This window comes from Ictalurus punctatus, chromosome 7 (assembly GCF_001660625.3).
Source record: "Ictalurus punctatus breed USDA103 chromosome 7, Coco_2.0, whole genome shotgun sequence".
NCBI lineage: Eukaryota > Metazoa > Chordata > Actinopteri > Siluriformes > Ictaluridae > Ictalurus > Ictalurus punctatus.
In genome coordinates this window covers 87751-111168 of record NC_030422.2, presented here as the reverse complement: position 1 = coordinate 111168, position 23418 = coordinate 87751, and the positions used below count along the sequence as shown (strand labels likewise).

At 42.1% G+C, this 23418-nt stretch overlaps 1 protein-coding gene across 1 annotated transcript; it reads right to left on the bottom strand.

The window, feature by feature from the left end:
* Nucleotides 1-14527: 14527 nt before the first annotated feature.
* Nucleotides 14528-23218, bottom strand: prmt5 (protein arginine methyltransferase 5). The gene is made up of 16 exons (XM_017471368.3): nucleotides 23017-23218; nucleotides 19751-19869; nucleotides 19355-19440; nucleotides 18971-19105; nucleotides 18597-18709; nucleotides 18264-18313; nucleotides 18018-18181; nucleotides 17779-17940; nucleotides 17603-17680; nucleotides 17450-17508; nucleotides 16298-16420; nucleotides 15989-16164; nucleotides 15678-15881; nucleotides 15441-15551; nucleotides 15168-15232; nucleotides 14528-15070 (listed from the first exon to the last, which is right to left on the bottom strand). Exons 1-16 carry the CDS (start codon nucleotides 23112-23114, stop codon nucleotides 14918-14920), a joined length of 1896 nt encoding a protein of 631 aa, XP_017326857.1. The 5' UTR covers nucleotides 23115-23218; the 3' UTR covers nucleotides 14528-14917.
* Nucleotides 23219-23418: the final 200 nt, after the last annotated feature.

Genomic DNA, 23418 nt, shown 5'->3' with positions numbered 1-23418 from the left:
TTTTTATATTTAAATAAAACAGCCCTGTAAAATTTTGGCATACTCAAGCGATAGGAGACAAAATGACAGCTAAACATAGAATCACTTTTTTGATATTCCATAATATTTGTTCACACTCAGAGCTCCTGAAAGCCAGTGAGACTCACCCTGCTGCTACAGACTTGATGTTGAAATAAAATGGTGCTGTGTTTGTCACACATACAGTCTGGTCCATAAGTATTTGGACAGTGACACAGTTTTCCTAATTTTGCCTCTGTACACCAAGACAATGGAATTGAAATGAAGCAGTCAAGGTGTGCTTGAAGTGTAGACATTCAGCTTTAATTCAAGAGGTTTAACAAACATATTGCATTCACTGTTTAGGAATTATATCCTTTTTTTTTTTTTTTACAGAGTACCACCATTTTCATAGGCTCAAAAGTAATTGGACAATTGACTGATATGCAGTTTCATGGCCAGGTGTGGCCTGTTACCTCATTTTTCATGACAGATTAAGGAGATAAAAGGTCTGGAGTCGATTCTAAGTGTTGAATTTGCATTTGGTAGCTGTTCCTGGGAACTCTCAATCTGTGATCCAAAGAGGTGTTGATGCAAGTGAAGAGGGCCATTATTAGGTGGAAAAAAACAAAACAGTCCTATCAGAGATACAGCAGAAACATTAGAAGTGGCCAAATCAACAATTTGGTACATTCTTAAAAGGAAGGAATGCACTGGCGAGCTCAGAAACAACAAAAGGCCTGGAAGACCACAGATAACAACCAAAAGTGGATGATCGCAGTCTTCTTTCCTTGCTATTGAAAAACCGCTTCACAACATCTAGCCAAGTCAAGAACACTCTCAAAGATATAGGGGTATCATTGTCAAAGTCTACAATCAAGAGATGCCTTCATGAATATAAATACAGAAGGTATATCTCAAGTTGCAAACCACTGGAAACACTCAAGAACAGAATGGCCAGATTAAACTTTGCTTAAAAAAACATTTTTTTTTGAAGCCTGCCCAGTTCTGGAACAGGATTCTTTGGACAGATGAAACCAAGATTAACTTGTACCAGAATGATGGGAAGAGAAGCTTATGGAGAAGGAAAGGAAGGGCTCATGTTCCAAAATATACCACATCATGTCAAACATGGTGGAGGAGGTGCTATGGTATGGGCGTGTACGGTTGCCAGTGGAACTGGGTCAGTGGTGTTTATTGATCATGTGACTGCTGATAGAAGTAACAAGATGAAATCTGAAGCATATAGAGCGATAATTTCTACTCAGATTCAGTCAAATGCTGCAAAACTAATAGAACAGCCTTTCACAGTAGAGATGGATAATGACCCAAAACATACTGCAAAAGCAACCCAAGAGCTTCTTAAGGAAAATAAATGGTATGTTCTTCAATGTTCTAAAAGTCACCTGACTTCAACTCAATTGAGCATGCTTTTTACTTATTGAATACAAAACTGAACGCAGAACGACCCACAAACAAGCTGCAACTGAAGGTGGCTGCAGTAAAGGCTTGGCAAAGCATCTCAAGGGAGGAAACTCAGCATTTGGTGATGACCATGGGTTCCAAACTTCAGGCCGTCATTGACTGCAAAGCATTTGCACCCAAGTATTAAAAATAATCCTTTCTCTATAACTGATAGTTTACTTTTGAGCCTGTGAAAATGGAAGGACTATGTAAAAAATGTTATAAATGGCTGTAATTCCTAAACAGTTAACGCAATAAAAGCTGAAAGTCTACACCTCAATCACATCTTGACTACTTCATTTCAAATCCCTTGACCTGGTGTACAGAAGCAAAATTCTGAAAATTGTCAGACGTTTCAAATACGTACTGTATGGACCAGACTGGACATTGCTGTCGCTGAGCAAATGGCAAAGCTTATCATTACTACAACTTATTTTAAGCCTCCTTCCTGGTGGTTTGTAGGTGGGAAGTCACCATTGTGCAAGGTTCAGCAAGCTTCCAAGGCAGGCTTGGTTTAACACATGGTCGAACCTAAAGCTGAAGATGCAGGGCCAGTATGACTGGAGAGAACCTCGGCTTCCTGAGACTTGTGCTCTTTGTCATCCTAATTCACTGCGTCCTCATCCCCCTCCTTATGCAGCTGAACATCTGGGACTACATCCACAATCTGGCTGGATAATATGGATGTGCTTGCAGTGGAATATCCAGAGTTGTTGCTAATACAAGTGAAATGTTTTGTTTATAAGTCTGGCTTCTTTCTTCATCTCGCAACCTAGTTGCTTTATGGCACAAAATAGCTGACACTGCTCATGTTGACCTTATTTAAGAAAAGCATCTGAAACTGAAACTGTAAGAAGAGGGCAGACTATGGCCAAGATTTTCATTCAAAATCAGGGAGCAAAAAAAACAACGAAGGAGCTCCTTTTAGTCTTTGTGCAGTAAAATTTATTAGCTGTGTTTATTATTAGGCTTAGATTAAGTGGAGCGAACGCTGTGCAAGTCCAGCTCTCAAAAGTATTGGCGCCCTACGCTGTCGAGCTCCGAAGCCAAGACCTCCCCGTAGGTCTCGGCCTGGAGTTCTGAGACTGCCATGTTGACCTCAGGCTGGAACTCCACAGCTGAGACCTCCCTGTAGGTCTCCAGTTGGAGCTCTGACGTTGCAGTTGCCCCCTCCCCAAAAAAAGTTCTAGGCCAGCCTTCAGTTCCGGACTGGGCAGCGTGGTGTAATTCCTCTGCAGTGGGCAGCCCCATGAGTTCGAGTAGTTCTGCTGGCTGCATGGCGTTGTGTAATTCCCCTGCATTGGGAAGCCCCAGGAATTCGGGTAACTCTGCTGCCTGCGTAGCGCGGCGTAGTTCTCCGGCAGCGGGGGCGGGGGAACTTGCGTGGGTTGCGACGTGGCACGTGGCCCGGCTTGCTGCGGCGGCTTCAGAAGGCGGTGGAGCTGAGCGATTTCCTCATTGAACTGTTTGCTCTGTTCGCAGAACGAGCAACGCCACGCCTCAAACTCGGCCGCTTTGGCGCCGCTCATGGTGACCTGCTGCTTCCGCATGATGGGCGCAGTATTCTGTAACGATACGAGACGGTTAACAGGAAGTAAGCGCAGGAGCAATGTCTTTATTAACAAATCAAGCAAACAAAACACAGGGAACACGGTCTATACTGAACAAGACTATCTAGATTAAACATGAGACTAAAGTCTAGGCATTACACGAGAACCGGACATGGACATAAGAAAGCTAGCAGGCTACACGCATTCGCTACTACATTCAAACATATAGCTATGCTCTTTTTTAACGTAACGTAAACGAATAATACTGCACGAAGTGCACAGCAACACGAGGGGTTAAAATAACAAACATAATTAAACTAAATCACAGACACCTGGAGTAAATCAACCAATGCTTGCACACAGGGAGAATCGAAACACAAAGGCTCGTGTCCAAATACAAAAGTCTCGTGCATGCGCGGTCTAAAGCCACGCGTGCATGTCAATGCCGCAGTGCCGGTGGGAGCGTAACACCATTCATCGTTCCTTCAATTATATGAAGTCTGCCAGTACCATGTGATGAAAAACAGCCCCACACCATGATGCTTCACCTCCAAACTTCACTGTTGGTGTAGTGTTTTAAGGGTGATGTGCAGCGCCATTTCTTCTCCAAACATGGTGTGTAGTAAGACAGCCAAAAAGTTCAATTTTGCTCTCGTCTGACCAGACTACACTCTCCCAATATTTCATAGGCTTGTCCAAATGAGTTGTAGTAAATTTTAAACGAGCGTCGACATGCCTTTTCTTTAGTAGTGGAGTCTTGTGGGGTGAGCGTGAGCAGTGGAGTGCATTGTCTATTGTTTTCTCTGTGACGATGGTACCTGCTGCCTCCAAGTGTTTCTGGAGCTCTTTCCGAGTGGTCCTTGGCTCTTGTGCTACTCTTCTGACTAATCTTCTGACTCCCTGCTCAGAGATCTTGTGAGGAGCTCCTGTGCGTGGCCGGTTGATGACGGAGTGATGTTGCTTCACTTGTGGATAATGACCCCAATGGTGCTTTCTGGAAGATTCAGAAATTTTGAAATACGTCTGTATCTGATTCCATCAATATGTTTCACCACAATAAGGTTGTGAAGGTCTTGGGAGAGCTCTTTGCTTTTACCCTTCATGAGATGTTTCGTGTGTGACACCTTGGTAATGAAAAGCCTTTTTATAGACCATCAATTTACTAACCCAGCTGATATTAATCTGCACAGATAGGGGGTATCATTACTTTCTAACTACTTACAAATTTCAGCTGGTTCCTTGCCTTACCTTGCCCTGGAGAACTGCTTTTTCTTAGCGTGTTTAATATTTTTTTCCTGTGTCATTCCACTTTATTACATATAACTTTATTTAAGGACTTCAGTGTTGTGAATATAAAAATTATTTATATTTGTGGATTTCTTGAGTTAATACTGATGTCTGGTGAAAATTTCATGTATAGAATAACCTCACTGAAAAAAATATCGACGTGTTCAATACTTGATGCCCTTTTAGCTAGCTACGGCCATGACGAACAACCTTTCTTCCCCGTTCTTTCTCAGTTTGACTCCAGGGTAGCCCGATGTCCTGGGGCGTGATGGTAAATACGTATCTGATGGGCAGAATCCTCCAGTTCTGGGCCCTTTGATCAGGTGAGATGCTCTTTCTCCTCTCACACATTCAGTATTTCAGCAGTAATGTTCAGAACCATATCATCAGGGGGTTAAAGTATGTGTGTGGGCACGTGCAATAATCCATACAAGTCAGCTGTTCCAACATCTGTTACAGTGAAAAGATGAAGAAAGATGACATGATCAGATTTATCCAGGAGAAAATCAGGAATGTTTGCTATGACTGGATGAACCTGAGCAACATTATACCTATTTCTTCTGGCTGATTACGGAACGCTTCTGTAATCAAAATAGGGTAAGTCCTGGAGTTCATTACACTGTGTAAAAAAAAAAAAGAAAGAAAAGAAAAAAAAGATTATTCCTGTGAGTTGAGCAAGAATGGTAGCTAACTAGCTAAATTAGCTTGATAGTACATAGCTTTTAATTAACTGAATTAGCTGTATTATTAACTAAATTATGTGTGTTAAAATAAACCAAACGTATCACTTGCCAGCATTTAAGCATGAGGAGTGTTGTGGTGTTATTTTTGAAGTTTGTTGAAAGCTATGTGCTGATTTGATACTGATTTGTTCTTAACTATCTAGCTAGCTTATACGAGCTAGGTCTAACTAGTTGGCATAAGAAAATATACATATTTTAAATCATTTCAGCATGTTTCTTTTTTAAAGAATGAGTAATGAAATCATTTTAGTGAGAGATTTTGTGCACAAATGAGTAAATATCCATCAATTAAACATGCTAGTTAAAGTTATTGTTCTTTTACGGAGAACAACAGTGGACTAAATTGCCACAATCCTCTTTAAGGGCTACCACCTTCTGAAGAAAAAGGTGTCAAAATTGAGTGTATCCGCATCACCTTCTATCTGTACTGTGTGCATGTTGTTGTCAGCATCACATGGACTAACATGACACTTTCCGGTGTCCTCCTGGCCGGTCTTTTATGCTCCGCTGCTCCGGAAGACAAACACAGAAAAGCCATCACTGAAATGGGAAACGAGTTCGGTACAGATGAACTCCATCTTTTTCCCTGGAATGAACGTAATGTAATTATACTCACAATCCACTTTATTAGGAACACCTTTATATCTGCTTGTTGTAATTATCCAATCAGCATAAACTCTTGTCAATTCAGGTCAAGAGCTTCAATTAATATTCACGATGTTCAAATATCGGGATGGGGGGATCTGTGATGGTGTCAGTTTGAGTATCTCAGAAAGATCCCTGCTGAAATAAAAATCCACATAGAATTTGTAATGGTTTTAATGGAAGCTGTAATTGTGTAATCTCTATTGGTAATTTGTTGCAGTCTGTTGGTGGCATCCACATATCTAATGGATACCATTAAGGACCAGTAATGGTTTTAACGGTTAGCTGATGGTTTGTAATGGTATTTGTAGTGGAAACCATTAGAATTTCTGTGATGGGTTCTATTGGGTTTTTTGTTTGTTTGTTTGTTTTCAGCAGGGATGATTGGCTGATTGCATGATGGATGATTTGGCAGGTGGACAGTTGGTGTATATTATGAACTCTGGATCCTTACCTGCATGTTTTGTTTTTTTTTATCTTTAGCCTCCAGAGGGTTGATCCATGCAGCACATATCTGCTACGTGGTGGCACACGTGGAGCTGGGATAACGTTGACGATTTCAACTGATTGGATGTGACGGGTATTGTGTGTGTGTGTGTGCGCGTGATATATATATATTATACACACACACACACACACACACACATACATACATATATATTTTTTTATTTTTTTATTTTCCTCATTTGACACTTTTTCCTTTGCACTAGTTTGACAGTCTGTAATTCAGCCATGAGGGAGGAGACTGAGAGAACTGAGGTCTATGAGTACGGCCTGTTTCTGATCTCAGGGTTCGGCCAGCCAGACTTCCAGGTTGGAATTTCCGGTCCATGTTATATATAAACCTTCGTGATTTATTGTTCATTTCAATTGATTTCATTTCTCCATTCAAACTGTAATATTAACTCCAGATGCATATTCAGCACTGTGTACTCAGAGACAGGTGTAACAATGACACTGTGATGTAACTGCTCTCAGCAAACATGTGTCTCATTCACAAGAGATGACAGGAACGAGGCCTTTTCATTTGTATTTCTATTGAACGGAATGATTGTGTGTGGGTGTGTAACAGTTGAGTTTGATTCACGGTACACCGTGGCTCTCCCACTGCTGGGGAAAGGAGCCTTCAGCACTGTCCACACTGGAATCCGTAAGGAAGATGGGAAAGAGGTCAGTTTGAACGCTCTTTGAAAGCATCACCACAAGGCCTCAGTGCTCTACTAATGAAGCATGAGGTCATGCTGTAGTAGATAGATGTTTGCTGCTGTTGTGTGTTAGAGTGTTTTTCAGAAACCGCCAAATGCACCTCGCTTTGATTGTGAAGGGGGGAGCAGATGTTTGCTGCTGGTGTCCTTGATGTCACGCTGGCCTGATGGAAGTGTGTTGGACCATTTCTTTATTTTTGGCAGCAGCAGAATTGTATAATTTTCTATCACAGCCGCTGCTGGTGCTATTTTACTCTACAGCATACAGCTGTGGAAGAGTATTGATTTATACATCACAGTATTCGGTCTCCCAGAAGAGGATGGGTTCCCTTTTAAGTCTGGTTCCTCTCGAGGTTTCTACCTATTGTAGAATCTCAGAGTTTTTTTTCGCCAACACCTCTGGCTTGCTCATTCGGGATCTAAATCTACAATCTGCTGCTGCCAAAATGAAACAAACACACATTAAAACTTTGTTATAAATAATTTTTTTTTTTTTTTACATTTGTCTGTTATTTTGTTGTTCTTGTCACACACAATATTAAAAAAGGTAAAACACTGACATTAATACCAATGAAATACACTCACCATCCACTTTATTAGGAACACCTGTACACCTGCACATTCATGGGCAGCAGTGCAATGCAAAAAATCATTCAGATAAAGGCAAGAGCTGCAGTTAATATTTACATCAAACAAACAAGTGTGAACTCTGGGACTGTGATTGTGGCATGGATGTTGGTACCAGAAAGGCTGGTTTGAATATTTCCGAAACTGCTGATCTGCTGGAATTTTCACACACATCACTCTGTAGACTATACACTATATGGTGTGAAAAACAAAACACATCCTGTAAGTGGAGGGTCTACAGGGGTGTTCAATCTCATCCGGAAAGGGGCGGTGTGGGTGCAGGTTTTCATTCCAACCAAGCAGAAGCCACACCTGAGTCTATTGAAAGCCAAATTCAACTGATTAAACAGATGGAATCAGATGTGACTCCTGACTGGTTGGAATGGAAACCTGCACCCACACCGGCAGTTTGCGGATAAGGTTGGACACCCCTGGTCTACAAGTTGAAACATCTAGTTGATGAGAGAGATCAGAAGAGACCAGACTGGTCTGAGCTGACAGGAAGTCTTTAGTAACTCAAATAAGCACTCTTTACAATTGTGGTGAGCAGAATAAAAAGCATCTCAGAACATCCAACACATCAAACCTTGAGGTGGATGGGCTACAACAGCAGAAGACCACATCAGCTTCCACTGCTTTCAGCCAGGAACACGAATCTGAGGCTATCATGGGCACAGACTCATCTGGACAGTTGAAGACTGGAAAAAGATGAGCTGATTTGCTCAGCTCTATATCACTCATTCACGTTGATTGGTTGAAGCACTGACAGTGGGCGGGGGAATGAACATAGGTGCAGTTACTTGGGCTTTAGATTAGTTAGTAAATTATCATAGTGTTGGATAACAGAGAAAACATAATAGTGGAGCACGCACACAAACATTTGACTGACTTTGAAGGTGCTTGAAGAATGCAAAAAGCATTGTATATAAGCAAATATGCAAGTGGTTACAGGGCCTGTGGTGGAGGGGGAACCGTACTCACAGCATCTACAAGCAGCTAATGCTATCCAGTAATTTTCAGCCCACAATTGGGCCCCATTATTAGCACATATGGGCATTCCCATGTGAGACCACCATGGAAACTGCGTACAAAAGTTGGTGGGGCCCAGCTGAGCTGCCCACATTGGTCCAGGTTTCAAGCCTGTTTGGGACCCATGTTGGCCCTACATGAACATGCCATCTGAGAAGTCATGGTTATGACTTAGTAAGTCATTTGAACAAGATAATGGATAATATCATGTAGTAAGGCATAAGAAAGAGAAAATGAGGACACAAATGAAATGTCATGGGAATGAGATACTTAAGATATGGTTACCACTTACTAAGGCACAGGAATGCCCAAGTAATGGCCATGACTTAGTAAGGCATGAGAATGAGACAATTAAGTCATGGCCATGACTTACTAAGGTGTGAGAAAGAGATAATTAAGCCATGGCCACCATCCACCACTGTTGCCACAAAGTTGGAAGCACACAGTTGTCTAGAACATCTAGCAGGAAACTCATTCATAGGTAAGAAGTGATACTTTGCTTACTTGTCACACTGTTAAATGGGAAGGAACTTGTAGTTGAAAAGACTCAAGTCATAGCCGCACCACTAATGTATGGAACCCTGCTGGTGACATCCCTTAATAAAATGAATGCTTGGCCATGACGTAGTAAAGAGAGTAAAGAGTGTGAACAAGATAATTAAGTGATGAACATGACTTAGTAAGGCCAAAAAGATTGAGATAATTTAGGTACATGTATGTTTGTTGGGAAATTCTTGACATCATCCTTCACAATCTCTAGCAGAAATTTTTTTTTTTTTTTTTTTTTACGTAATACTGACTGAATGAAACTGTTATTCTTATATAACACTGGGCTATTATTAATCCTCTGCAGATAAGGGACGGGGACAGGAGCATGACAATATAGTGCATTGTACAGGGATAAGGACACAGTGTATGCCTAATTTACTTTACCTTTTCAATTCATAATATGTTCTTTAACCTTTTAAAGCCATAGCTTACTCAGTTATTCATCTAGAAACTCAAACATTATGAATTATTCAGAAACTGAGAAAATATTAGGAAAGGTTTAGTCAAGGAAGCATCAGCTCATAAATGTTTAAGTGGTTACCTCCACAGCATAATGGTTTTCAGTGTGTTGTTCTACTTGCTTTCTTCAAGAAATGAATGAATGAATGAATGCCTTTTATTGTCACTATACACATGTACAATGAAATTAAGAGCCACTCCTTTTTGTTCCGTTCCAACATGTACATAAAATAAACAAGGTAGAATAAAATAAAATAAAATAAATAAATATAACAACACGAAATAAGTAAATAATAAATAAATAAATAAATAGTCCCGGGGGGGAGGAGGGGTGGTGGGGGTTACTATAAAATGCACAGTTCTGAGACACTATATACATATGCTGTGAACTCAGTGCATGTATGTGTTTAGAATGGTAATAGCTTTTGGGAAAAAACTATTCTTAAATCTATTAGTCCTTGTTCTGATGCACCTGTAACGTCTCCCTGAGGGCAACAGATTGAACAGATCAGAGCCAGGGTGAGAACTGTCTTTAATGATGGTTTTTCCTCTGCTGAGACAACAAGAAGTGTAAATATCCATCAGGGAGGGCAGAGGGCAGCCAATGATCTTCTGTGCTGCTCTTACTACTCTCTGAAGCCTCTCCCTGTCTGCTGCGGTGCAGCTACCATACCACACCGTGATACAGTATGTCAGCAGGCTCTCTAGACAGACGAGCGGTAGAAGATCAGCAGCAGATTCGGGTCCAGATTTTACTTCCGGAGAACCCTCAGGAAGTGTAGCCGCGTTTGAGCCTTCTTGATAACCGCTGTGATGTTGTCCGTCCAGGAGATGTCTGCAGAGATAAGGACGCCAAGAAACCGGAAGGTGTGGACCCTCTCCACACACTCACCATTGATGAAAAGGGGGGCTAGCTCAGTGTTGTGCTTCCTGAAGTCTACAATGAGTTCCTTGGTTTTCTTGGTGTTTAGAGCCAGATTGTTCTTTGAACACCAGGCTGCCAAGTTCAGGACTTCCTCTCTGTAGGCTACCTCATCTCCCTTTGAGATGAGTCCGACCACTATGGTGTCGTCAGCAAACTTGACGATAAGATTATTATTGTGGACCGGACTACAGTCGTATGTGTAGAGACAGTACAGGAGGGGGCTCAGCACACAGCCCTGTGGAGAACCTGTGCTCAACGTGCGAGTGGAGGAGAGGTGGGGTCCGAGTCTCACTGTCTGAGACCGGTTGGTGAGAAAGTCCTTTATCCAGGCACATGTGATGGGGGGGGTGAGGCCAAGAGTGACCAATTTGGTGATGAGAATGTCCGGAATGATTGTATTAAAAGCCGAAATGTAATCCACAAAAAGCATCCGGACGTAGCTCTGTTGCTGCTCTAGATGTCTCAACACGTAGTGGACAGCTACGGCGATAGCATCCTCTGTGGATCTGTTTGCGCGATATGCAAACTGATAAGGATAAAAGTCTGGGGGGAGGTAGTCCTTGATGTGCTGAAGAACCAATCTCTCAAAGCACTTCATGATAACTGGAGTGAGGGCCACAACACAAGAAACCTCCAGTTTAGGAATACATCAGCTAAGAAATTTTAAACCATTGCATTTGCTCAGTTAAAAAATACAGAAATGACTGTGCATTATACAATTGTGACTGGCTATAGCTGACTGTAGGAATGTTACAGAACGAATTTGATGTTCTTCTTGAACTGACTGCAGATATGACACCTGTAGGGGGTGCTCATTAGTCTTTTTTCTTTTAAGAGTATTGTAAAGCAGCATTAAAATTGTCCTGTTATTGACCTACATTATTAATGGCGTTCAGGTCTGGGGAACATCTTCATTTTCAATTATTAGAACCATTTAATAATCTGTTCACCCCTGCTGCCTAGTGTAATGTTAGTACTAAATCCCAATACTTCTCCTGCTGTGGCTCCTCTCACCTTCTAAACCTAGCTGATTCAACTTGTAGCTCTATTCCAGCTTTGCTCCTCCTGCTTCTTTTGCTTTCCTTATTATGACTCACCTCAAGTCAAGTGCAAAACAAAAATACTGTAGCACAGTGCACAGTAAGAGCTGACCATCGCTGTGAAGTTAAAACCAGTTCAAGAAAATGACTGTAAACTCTACAAAATAAAGCAACTGAAAAATTGGGACATTAAGTTGTCCCAAATATCACAGTAGCAACAGGATGGAGTGTTGAGTGGCAGTAAGACTTGGATAAAAGGTTTACCATAGCAGCATAATTGTCTCTGAAGGCCTAATACTGTCCAGGAGATGCTTTAGTTATAAAGTGCACATGTGGTGATGGTTGTTCTAAGGTGGGTATTGGTGGGGGCAACAGGGTGTAAATTGTCTTGACTGCCTCTGGGAAGATATTGTAGAGTCTGTTGCTCTGGTACCTTCTGCTAGATGGTAGGTTTAAATGTCCATGATAGAGGTGGGACGGATCATCTACGATGCAAGTAGCCTTGCGGCTGCTGCTCTTTCTGTAGGTGTTGATAGTTGGTAGACATCCCAATGATTGTTTAGAAAAATCTATCGTAGAGTCTTACCGTCTGAGGCAGTGCAATTGCCAAACCAGACAAGATGGAAGAAAGAGGGTTTGCACTTCAGATCTTCCACAAGAAGTGGACAAGCGGAGGTCCTCCGTGACAAACTTTTGACTCTCTCCACAATGTGCTACAAATAGTAGGTATATAGGTATTAGAGAGTGAACACCTCAGGCTCTCCTGAAATCAACGATCACAGATATTGACCCATTAAATTAGCCTGTTAGGACTTCTGCAAGCTGATCAACCCATCAAGTATGGTGTCAGGACCAGCAGCCTCCCACAGGTCAACTTCTCCAGATGTTTTCTACAGAAAGACAGTGTACTTGGTCAGCAGAGGGTGGGGTGGTCTTCCTTCAGTCACAAGGACTGCCATCGCAGACACAATATATCACTTTGTAGTCAGTGATCACCTGAATGCTGTACCACCTATACCTTTACTCTGGTGTCTAAAAAGTGTCACCGGATTGACACTTATGAAATAATTGGGTTTAATTTCTGATAGCCCGGGGACTCTCTCGCTGTGCTCAGGGCTGTTTCGTTGTCTGAAATAGTTCCCTGGGTTTTCTGCAGTCAGGATACCTCTGCAGTCATCTACAGCACCTGGTCAATGCAAATGGTGATGGTCGGTGCTTGGCCCTGGCAACCATAAGATTCTGAAGAAATCCCTGTGGCCTGGTCTGTTTTGTGACTTGAAATGCCGCCAAATTGATTGTGCTTTGATTTTTGGTATAGTTCATTCTGTAAGTCAGTGGATATTATTCAAGATTATGCCTGCATAAAAATGAAGACCTTTTATAAACATTAAGTGCTGTTGTGTAATGTAAACTTAATGTAGTACCCAACATTAGTGCTCAGTGTCTAGTTAGCTAGTTTGCATTTAGCTAGCCGTGACAGAAGTTAGGCCTGCCCTTCAAGGTCAGCAGAGAACAGCAAGTGAAATTACAAGTACAGGGCAGATAGAAAGAAAAAAGGTTTAAGCGATCAGTCACAAGAGGCAATTTCAATAATTCCATATCAGTGATTGTTTTAAAATGAGATGATGTAAGGAGATCCTAATAAACAGGAAGGTGAGTACATTACAGAGTGGTCGGTGGCCCCAAAACTGGGTGTATGGGGTAGTCTAGGTAGTTGTGAGACTCCTGGCCTGAATTGGCCCTGGAAGTGACATTATCTATGCACTTGCTAAAGTGGTCACACATGGCTGCAGTGTATTCCTATAAATCAGTAGGATAGTCACAAACAGCAGCCTGCTTGAACATATTCCAGGCCAGATACTCAAAACAATCCTGAAGTGGTGAGCTGGCCACCAAGTTCTAATTTGTTTCAATACTAGTCCGACATGTTTGAGCAGTGGTTTGTAAGCTGGAATTATCCGAACAAATAACTGATCCCAGCAGTCGAGATGCCTCAACCCTGACCAGGCAGTTACTAAGGATGTTGCAAGTGCATAAAACAGCAACTTTCTGACAAGCACAAATAAAATGAACTAAAAATAATATTTGACCCATGAAAACATTTACATGCAACTTTATAACAACGTCACTATGTGAAGCTTACCTTGAATGCAAGCCAAGTGTCTGTACACTAGTCTTATACACTATGTGGCCACAAGTTTGTGGACAACTGACTATCAAACCCATATGTAGGTCTTGCCCAAACTGTACAAAATTATATACAATGTCTTTGTATGCTGTGGCCTAAGATTTCTCTTCATTGGAGCTAAGGGGCCCAATTCTGTTCCAGCATGACAATGCCTCTGTGCACAGAGCATGGTCCATGAAGACATGACTTACCAAGGCTTGAGCGGAAGAACTTGATGGCCTGCACAGACTGCACCCCTGTGGCCTAACCTCCCTAATGCTCTTGTGGCTGAATGGGCAAATCCCTACAGCCACATTTCAAAACCTAGTTGAAAGCCCTCCTAGAAGACTAGAGGTTATTATGACCACAATTAAGGGACTAAACCTGGAATGGGATGTTCTACAAGCACGTATGGGTATGATGGTCAGGCGTCCACAAACTTTGGCCATACAGTGTAGCTTCCTCCTTGCCTTAAAGAAAATTGGCCAATCATTTATTAAAACACTGATTAAAAACAATACATCATTTAAAGAAAAAAGAAGATATAAATTTGGCTTTTATTGAAAACCTATTTTCATGGAACAACGAAAAGGTATTTCTTGCGCTCCTCTAAGATTCTCCTCAAATCCAAGTGGGAAGAGTGTGAAAGTTAATTATATCTTACCAGTGCAAACAGGTTTGCTGCCCGACAAGACGGTGTGTTTCTCAGTCCAAAATATGCCCAAGAAAATGATCATGAATATATCCTGTAATCTGCCTGCTCTCTATGACCTGTTCTAACAGTGTGTCTGAGCAGATTTTTAAAAATAAGCAGCCTAATATTTCAATGAAAAAGACAAATCGTTATGATTTTTTTTATTCATCTCATATGACAAGTGTCATCAGGAAGAACATAAAACAGTATGAAAAGGGAGTTATGACAATAATAATAAAAAAAAAAAAAAAAAAATAATAAAAAAAAAAGATATCAGTTTCGTTATCTAGCTTTGGGTCAGTTTGGATATCCTGTGAACTTGGCAGTTCAGTGCACAGAACCAAGATTAGAAAACTTTCAGTGGGTGTAGTGACAGTAAGCCCAGATGCTCAAATGTTACCAAGACTGTAACCAAATACAAAAAAATAAAATAAAAATCATGCTCAAAACTGGCCAAAGCTATCAAGTGCTGCACTGTACTATTTTTTTGTTTGTTTGTTTTGACTAGAGACCAAAATTACATAATACGTCTCCCTCTACAAGCCAATAGTGTAAGACCGTCCCGCGGGGTTGTGAATGGCCGAGCAGATGGGATCGGTGACAGCCCACTCGTACCACACCTTCTTCCCGTTGTTACACCTCCAGAACTTCACACTCACCTCATCGCCACCAGACAGGGGAATGGGTTGCTACGGGGGGGGGGGATGCAGAGAAGCCAAAAATGCAGTGCAATCAGCTTCATCAGTCTATATGGGGAGCTCATTAAAATAAGTCAGAAGTGCTTACCTTGAGAGGAAAGAGGATTGGGAACCAGGAGAACATTCCTGGTGAGTGGGTCTCTGGTCTAATACCTAAAATGGAAAACAGCAACGATCAAACCTCTATAACAGAGCTCATCCGTGTGTTTAACATCACTGTGCATGAAATCGCCGAAGTTTACAGTTCGACTCGGAAACCAGATGGACAGGGCTACTTCGGCTGTGATGAGCCATCTAGTGGAAGCCGCATTTAATCCTGCAGATGTACGTCTTGTGAAAGCACCGAAAAAGTGATACTTACTAAGCATGACATCTTTGTACAGCGTGGTCTCAAAATACCCAGCAAAACCATGAAGCACAGAGTTACAGGACACGGTGAAACACAGACACTGGTATCTATTGTTGTTCATATCTGAGAGAGAACAAAAAAGTAGTAGGTTTTAAAGGACTTCTGCCTGGCTAAACAATTACGTGTAGATAAGACGTTCTCTTTTGCATAAGGTCTGAGCATGTGTACCTGCACAACTAGGCCTCTTACCTGTGGTTGGGTGTACAAAGGTAAAGCAGGGTTTGGGGTCAGCAAGCTGGTGGAAGTTGTGGAGCCTCACTACATATGGGGTCTCAAAATGGCACTCAGGGTCCTTGTCGCGCTCCCGACACCCTCGAACTTCATTATACAGCTTTGATGAGGACAGGGGTGCCAAAAACGAGGTGTAGGAGCAGGGAATACTCACTCCACCTTCTGCAAAAAAAAAAAAAAAAAGGCCACCAAGAGTATTGACATTATTGGCAATAATTTTGAAGTCAATGCGGAGGTCTGTGACTAACCGTGAAACGGTTACAACATACCTTTAAGAAAGTGCTGCGCTCCATCAAGGCACTCAGGTGAAAGCTCATTGTCACCAAAAGATCCTAAAAGCTCACTGACAATGATGTCAGCTTTCTCTGGAGCTGTCCACTCCCGCATGTCACATGATACAACGGTCACCTGATCTCCCCATTCTTCAAACTTCCAGTTCTCCAGTCTGCAGAGAACAACAAACAAACAAAAAAACCTTTACTGCTTTTTTGTGACACATTTAGCAAAAAAAAACACTGGTTTTAAATAAAGATGTCACCATATGCCTAGAAATAAAACAAATATATAAGTGTACATACGTGACAACAGCATTGGGGTTCTTTTCAACAGCATACACACGCAGCTTTCTGTCTGCCTGCTTGGCGGCACGTAGCGAGGCATTCACCAGAGGGCCACGTCCAGCACCTAGCACCATCAGCACCCTAGGAAAGGCAGAGTAATGCCACAAAATTACAAAAAAAACAACACATTCCTGCTTAGTGAACTGTCAATCATCATTCTCCAGAATGAGGTTCGTTATTTAAGGATTTTCCTTTGAAGTCAGATTCAGAGAACCCGCTCACTGAGAGAAACAGAATTTGTGAAAACAAAAAGGTACTTCGGGGCTACAGGAAACTGCATCTGGAGATAAAGCTTTCATTTTTACTACTAAGGTTGAGCTATAAATTACGTGTGATGTGGCAAGGCCCTTTGAGGTTACAAGGCAAGTCAGAGTAGCTGACTCCAACAGCTCCACTGCATGAAGGCACAGATCACTCTTTTTTTTTTTTTATCTGGCACTTTAGCCATTCGAGTTTAAGATGATCCACACACCAGGGGCACAGTCGGTAAGTGGCAAATTATCTCTCCTGCCAAGGTGTTTTGGGGGACAGTCTACTTAAAGGCCAGATGGCTCCATAGCCTGAGTCAGGCACTGGGGGTATGTGGCAGCGGGGGCTTGGTTGAGCATCAGCTGCGGACGGAAAGGATGCAGGTTGAAACGGCAGGTAATGCTTGATGCTCACCTTTGTTTTCTTACCGTCAGTCTGCACATGTAGCATGCTTTCAGTAACTGGCATAACCAGAAAAACATAGTGGCATAGCTGGCGGAGCTTGCAACACATATGTACGGAACATGAACTGTGAAGCTGATCGGAGCCCAAAAAAAAACAAAACAACAACAACAACAACAAAAATTATAGGTGGTTCGCTTGCCTCCCGAGTCTTCTTCCGCACGCATACACACAATTCTTCTAAACACAGTTTTTCACAAGCCAACAGACCATCATACTGGCCACGCCCCCTTGAGTCTCACACCAGTGAATGCCTTTGAAAATGCACAGCTTTTGCTCCAACTCAAAATGAAGCCTGAGGCACACATTCTGGAAATGCTACTTTCTGCTGCAGATTTGCATAAAATTGGAATTTTGTGTAATTATGTTCTTTAAAAAAATCTGGTGGAAAATACTCACTGTACATTGGTTTCTTTTTGCTCCTCAGGAACTCTGTCTATCAGACATTTATACACAGCCTAAGGAAATGGATAAATTAATAACGTTACCGCCACGCGGTATACAAATACAATGTACAAATGAAACAGCTGAACCACTGTGTTCTCGTCTCACCTGCTGGTATTGTGAATACTTAATGGGATCTTTTTCGAAAACCTCATATGTCTGTGACTCCAAATTGTCCATCAGAGGCTTAAAAAAAGGGGGGGGGGGGAAGAGCGCATTTATAAGACATCAATGGGACACTTGGTGGGCTCTGAAGTTCTGTTTGTTCATGTATAGGTAGACACCTGTAATGGTGACTGCAGGTAGTCCTCATATCCCTTGGCGAACAGCTCATAAGCGTTGGGTGCTGGACGGTTTTGGTTGAGGTATTCTAGGTACTGCAGGTAGGTGCGGAACTCCTTGTCACTGTGGCGACTTGTCCCAGTAAATATAAACTGCGACTCGAGCTGGAGTGGACAAGAAGAAAGTAAAGCTCACAGGGTAATGTTAAAAACATCAAAGAACAACAGGCAACGGCGCTCACCTTGAAGAGGCGGAAAATGATCCTCTGATGGGCTTTTGAGAGCACCGGAAATCCTTTCTTATTAGTCAGGAATATGCTGGTGGGAAGAATGGCAGCTTTGATTGGTTCCCCAAGCCACTTGTCAATCACGTTGTCAGAGGGAACATCTGCCCCGATCTCAATGGCTTTGGACAGATGTAAAAGATTAGAATCAGGGTATGATAAAATACAAAACACTTTCTTTGAAACGTTAAATGTCGCACTCACCAAGGCAAATTCTTTTGTTGTAGTCACAAAGTGTTCTGAATGAATGCCACCTAAGAGAATTGAAGCAAAGACAACGACAAGCTAATAATTTTCATATCAGGGTTTCATACAATGAAGCTAATGATGTATTGAGCCTAGGGTTTTAAATGTAAGCCTTTGCCTGAAGAAAATAAAGAAAACGTACTGATAATCCTACTTCAAAACACCACATACCGTATAAATGCTAGAACTGCAAAACAATCAGTTTAATTTCGGCTTAAACATCATCAACAACTTAAATACAACTGAGCTGTTCATCCCCGTTGGAAATGCTACAGTACAATTATTTCTCACCAGCCCCAGGTCTTCTCTTCGTTGTCAGCATCATCCATTTGTTTACTCGGCTCGTTTTCAACGAGGTCTTCACGAGTGTCCTCGGGTGCTAACAGGGGAACTCGGATCCAATACTGAAACGCCATGAAAAGCATTGTGGATACAAGCGGCACAAACGGGTAAACGGGTACAGTGCAAATCAGTGTGCACTGAAGTGCACTCAAAGCACGATTAAGTGTTGTACTCTACCACTCTCACTAATGGTGCTAGCTTATTGTTGATGAGAAAGGCCAGAAAGGATGTGAAGTTTGCTGGAGCACCTCCTTACTTAGCAAAATTAATCTGTAGCTTTAAGGAACACCTTTGATTTTGATGGCAAATAGCTGCATGCTCACCATGGAAGAATGGTGTCCAGTATGTAAGTGGTTTAGCAGGACTCGGGCCAAGTTGGCACACCGTGCACCCCTCAGTGGAATCATGAATGCAGGTAACCCCAGGTAGGCACAGAAATTCAGCTCCTGTACCAGTGCCTGGAAGTAAGGAGTTAATTGTGAATGCTGAGGAGATACAAAAGTTAACAAAAACACCCATGACACTTACAGCTCAGAGTTCCTAAAATTGTTCTCCAAACAGTCACGATCATTAGAATGTGTATTCATTTCAAAACAAGCGGGTTAATCTTTTATTTTTTAAGCACATTCTCTAATCTAAAAGAATAGATCAGTTTGTTGTTCAAAACCCAGATGTTGTAGAAACACAAAAAACGAGTTCTAACTTACTGCCTCGGAGTTCCTGCGCTCGGTGGACAGTTCCGAGTCGGCATCTATCCATGGGGAGAGCTTCCCCACAATAAGAGTGTTCCAGTCTGGTTTTACACATACACACACAGCTTAATAATGCTTATGTAATACACCTTGTTATGCCTTCAACAAGTCATTGGTAAACATTTCAGCTGAGTAGTGGTGTTCTGTCCTCACATCACATGTGAAATATATTATATAAATCCGGCTAGTATCTTTATTTTTAACCATGAGGCGACTGCTGGACAGTTACATGATGGACGGCTTTGCATCATACAACATGCTGTGTATTAGTATTTTTTTATTTTTTTTTAAAGCAGTACAATTTTCTCTATATATGCAGAAATGTAAAATGATATACAAGTGACTTTTTACCGCGTCCACACAGCAGCAGGTCAGAGCGGGTTTGAGCTCCGGGTCTGGCCTTAGCAGGGTCCAGTTCATACTCTCTTCGGAAACGAGGATGGAAGAGGGGCATGCACAGGAAGTCAAAGCTGTAAAAAAAACACAGCTTTCAAGGACTTTAAATAAATAAATGTAGCACCCTTATAATTCAAGTCCCTTGGAAGGAAAACTTGATAGGCAGAACAATTCATCAGCAGTGTTGCCTGCTGACAGCTTTTTAGAACCCTTTAGTGACTTTATTTATTTATTTATTTTTAAAAAGGTAAAAGAGTCTAGAGACAAATCCCTGGACTTTCTGAGCCATGTTGATGACCACAGTGAACTTGATTTAACTCTCCAGCTCACATTAAAGCTGCTGGTTATATGTATCAAGAGTGCAAGTTTTGAGACTCCCCATCAGTGTGTAAAGCCCGAGTTGTGGTTGTTGGGAAGCACACCCAATCATTGATCACCATCATTCCCAATAACTGGTCAACATTGCGCTCAACGACCAATCACTCATTAACATTGTTCCCCAAAACCAATCACTGACCAAGTAAACAGATCACAGGTAACGTTATAGCTTTTTCTAACATTATTTTTTCTGACTTGAAGAAGCTGATCTGATGTTGCTGATATGATGTCAAAGAATTGACAAAATTGGCAATGTTAAAGAATTTCCATTTGGGCCTGTAAAACATGGCTTTATATATAGTGTGTGTATATATACACATATACATTTATAACACACACACACACACACACATATATATATATACATATATATATACACACATATATATATATATATATATATTTTTTTTTAATTATACACACACACACACGCACACACACACGCACACATAACATGAATAAATACACAGTATCTCACAAAAGTGAGTACACCCCTCACATTTTTGTAAATATTTGATGATATCTTTTCATGTGACAACACTGAAGAAATGACACTTTGCTGCAATGTAAAGTAGTGGGTGTACAGCTTGTGTAACAGTGTAAATATGCTGTCCCCTCAAAATAACTCAACACACATCCATTAATGTCTAAACCGCTGGCAACAAAAGTGAGTACACCCCTAAGTGAAAATGTCCAAATTGGGCCCAAAGTGTCAATATTTTGTGTGGCACCATTATTTTCCAGCACTGCCTTAACCCTCTTGGGCATGGAGTTCACCAGAGCTTCACAGGTTGCCACTGGAGTCCTCTTCCACTCCTCCATGACCACATCACGGAGCTGGTGGATGTTAGAGACCTTGTGCTCCTCCACCTTCCGTTTGAGGATGCCCCACAGATGCTCAATAGGGTTTAGGTCTGGAGACATGCTTGGCCACTCCATCACCTTCACCCTCAGCTTCTTTAGCAAGGCAGTGGTCATCTTGGAGGTGTGTTTGGGGTCGTTATCATGCTGGAATACTGCCCTGCGGCCCAGTCTCCGAAAGGAGGGGATCATGCTCTGCTTCAGTATGTCACAGTACATGTTGGCATTCATGGTTCCCTCAATGAACTGTAGCTCCCCAGTGCCGGCAGCACTCATGCAGCCCCAGACCATGACACTCCCACCACCATGCTTGACTGTAGGCAAGACACACTTGTCTTTGTACTCCTCACCTGGTTGCCGCCACACACGCTTGACACCATCTGAAACAAATAAGTTTATCTTGGTCTCATCGGACCACAGGACATGGTTCCAGTAATCCATGTCCTTAGTCTGCTTGTCTTCAGCAAACTGTTTGCTGGCTTTCTTGTGCATCATCTTTAGAAGAGGCTTCCTTCTGGGACGACAGCCATGCAGACCAATTTGATGCAGTGTGCGGCGTATGAACCATGAATGCCAACATGTACTGTGACATACTGAAGCAGAGCATGATCAGTATGCAGTATTCCAGCATGATAACGACCCCAAACACACCTCCAAGATGACCACTGCCTTGCTAAAGATGATGAGGGTGAAGGTGATGGACTGGCCAAGCATGTCTCCAGACCTAAAGACTATTGAGCCTCTGTGGGGCATCCTCAAACGGAAGGTGGAGGAGCACAAGGTCTCTAACATCCACCAGCTCCGTGATGTGGTCATGGAGGAGTGGAAGAGGACTCCAGTGGCAACCTGTGAAGCTCTGGTGAACTCCATGCCCAATAGGGTTAAGGCAGTGCTGGAAAATAATGGTGGCCACACAAAATATTGACACTTTGGGTCCAATTTGGACATTTTCACTTAGGGGTGTACTAACTTTTGTTGCCAGCGGTTTAGACATTAATGGCTGTGTGTTGAGTTATTTTGAGGGGACAGAAAATTTACACTGTTACACAAGCTGTACACTCACTACTTTACATTGTAGCAAACTGTCATTTCTTCAGTGTTGTCATGAAAAGATATAATCAAATATTTACAAAAATGTGAGGGGTGTATTCACTTTTGTGAGACACTGTACACACACACACACACACACACACACACACACACACACAGAGAGAGAGAGAGAGAGAGAGAGAGAGAGAGAGAGAGAGAGAGAGAGAGACACGTGCGTCCCCTCGCAACATGCAGTGATTAATGGCGTCACCTGGCGTCTTCTAAAGCAGGCATTATCTTCTCTCCTCTGAAATGAATGCTCAGGCTATGTTACTACATTAAACTTGTACAAGTGCAGCAGCCTTACTGAATGTCTTAGCACAGCTGAAAACCCGCACATTTGCGTGAACAGACACTTTAATGATGGCGTTCTCCTCATAACTTGCGACTTCAACACGTCCATGAGTAACCCTCGTGGGTGTCGGAACATATTTATACCCCCCTTTTTTTTCTTTTTTTTTTTAAATTAGACGTTAATGAACTTTAGTGACTCGAACACACCAGTAGCCATGACTGTTCGTCAGCATGATAAACACACATCGGCTTCGTTAATAATTATATCCTATCTATAGCTAGCAAGTGCATTAGCTAACCTACCAGACCGATTGGTTAGCAGCAATAAATTAAGTAAACAAATAACTATATATAGCTATTTACGAGTCAAACAACCCGTCCAGAACCCTCAGCAGAACACTACATAGTGTGTGAGAATACTTCTGTACACGGGTGTATGATTTTGATAAGCCGCTTAGCATCGCAGCCGAGGATTCAGTCAGATTACAGAGTCTGTGAGCATCACGTGCAGTAACCCAGAGAGCCGAACTTCACTATAAACCCATCCTGAACTGTTCTTTCTCGGTTTAGCTCCAGCACCGGGCGTGCACATGGCTTACCCTAGTTTTGCGACTGCGGCGAGTGTATCCGCTACCTCGGGAACACAACTTAAATCTCTCCCGCAGGACACCCTGCTCCCTGTGCTGGCAGACGCCATCGTGTACAGCAGAGACGGGAGGGAAAAACCAAAAGTCCGACAGCCAGCTACAGTTAAATGGGCACCATGTTGGCTCAAAGGCAGTGAACATGGACGGTAAAAAACAATTGGTTTTCAGATCCAAAATGGCGCCTGCTGACGGTGTAGTTTCTTCCCGTGACATCCCGCGAGATTGAAACGCGAGACTGTGGAACAGATGAGACCAGACTAGTCTTGGCATGAAAATGAATGTAAATTTTCAGTACTGTTCCGAACTATCCTACATGTTTTCCTTGTGTTTATGGTTATATATATATATATATAT

Bases quoted from the DNA above. Each gene is read 5' to 3' on its own strand.
- prmt5 (XM_017471368.3), bottom strand. From the start codon at position 23,114: ATGGCGTCTGCCAGCACAGGGAGCAGGGTGTCCTGCGGGAGAGATTTA. The intron at 19,441-19,750 runs GTAAAAAGTCAC...GTGTAAAACCAG, and splicing joins CCTGCTGCTGTGTGGACGCG to ACTGGAACACTCTTATTGTG. The intron at 15,071-15,167 runs GTAAGCACTTCT...CCCCCCCCGTAG, and splicing joins CAATCCTCTTTCCTCTCAAG to CAACCCATTCCCCTGTCTGG.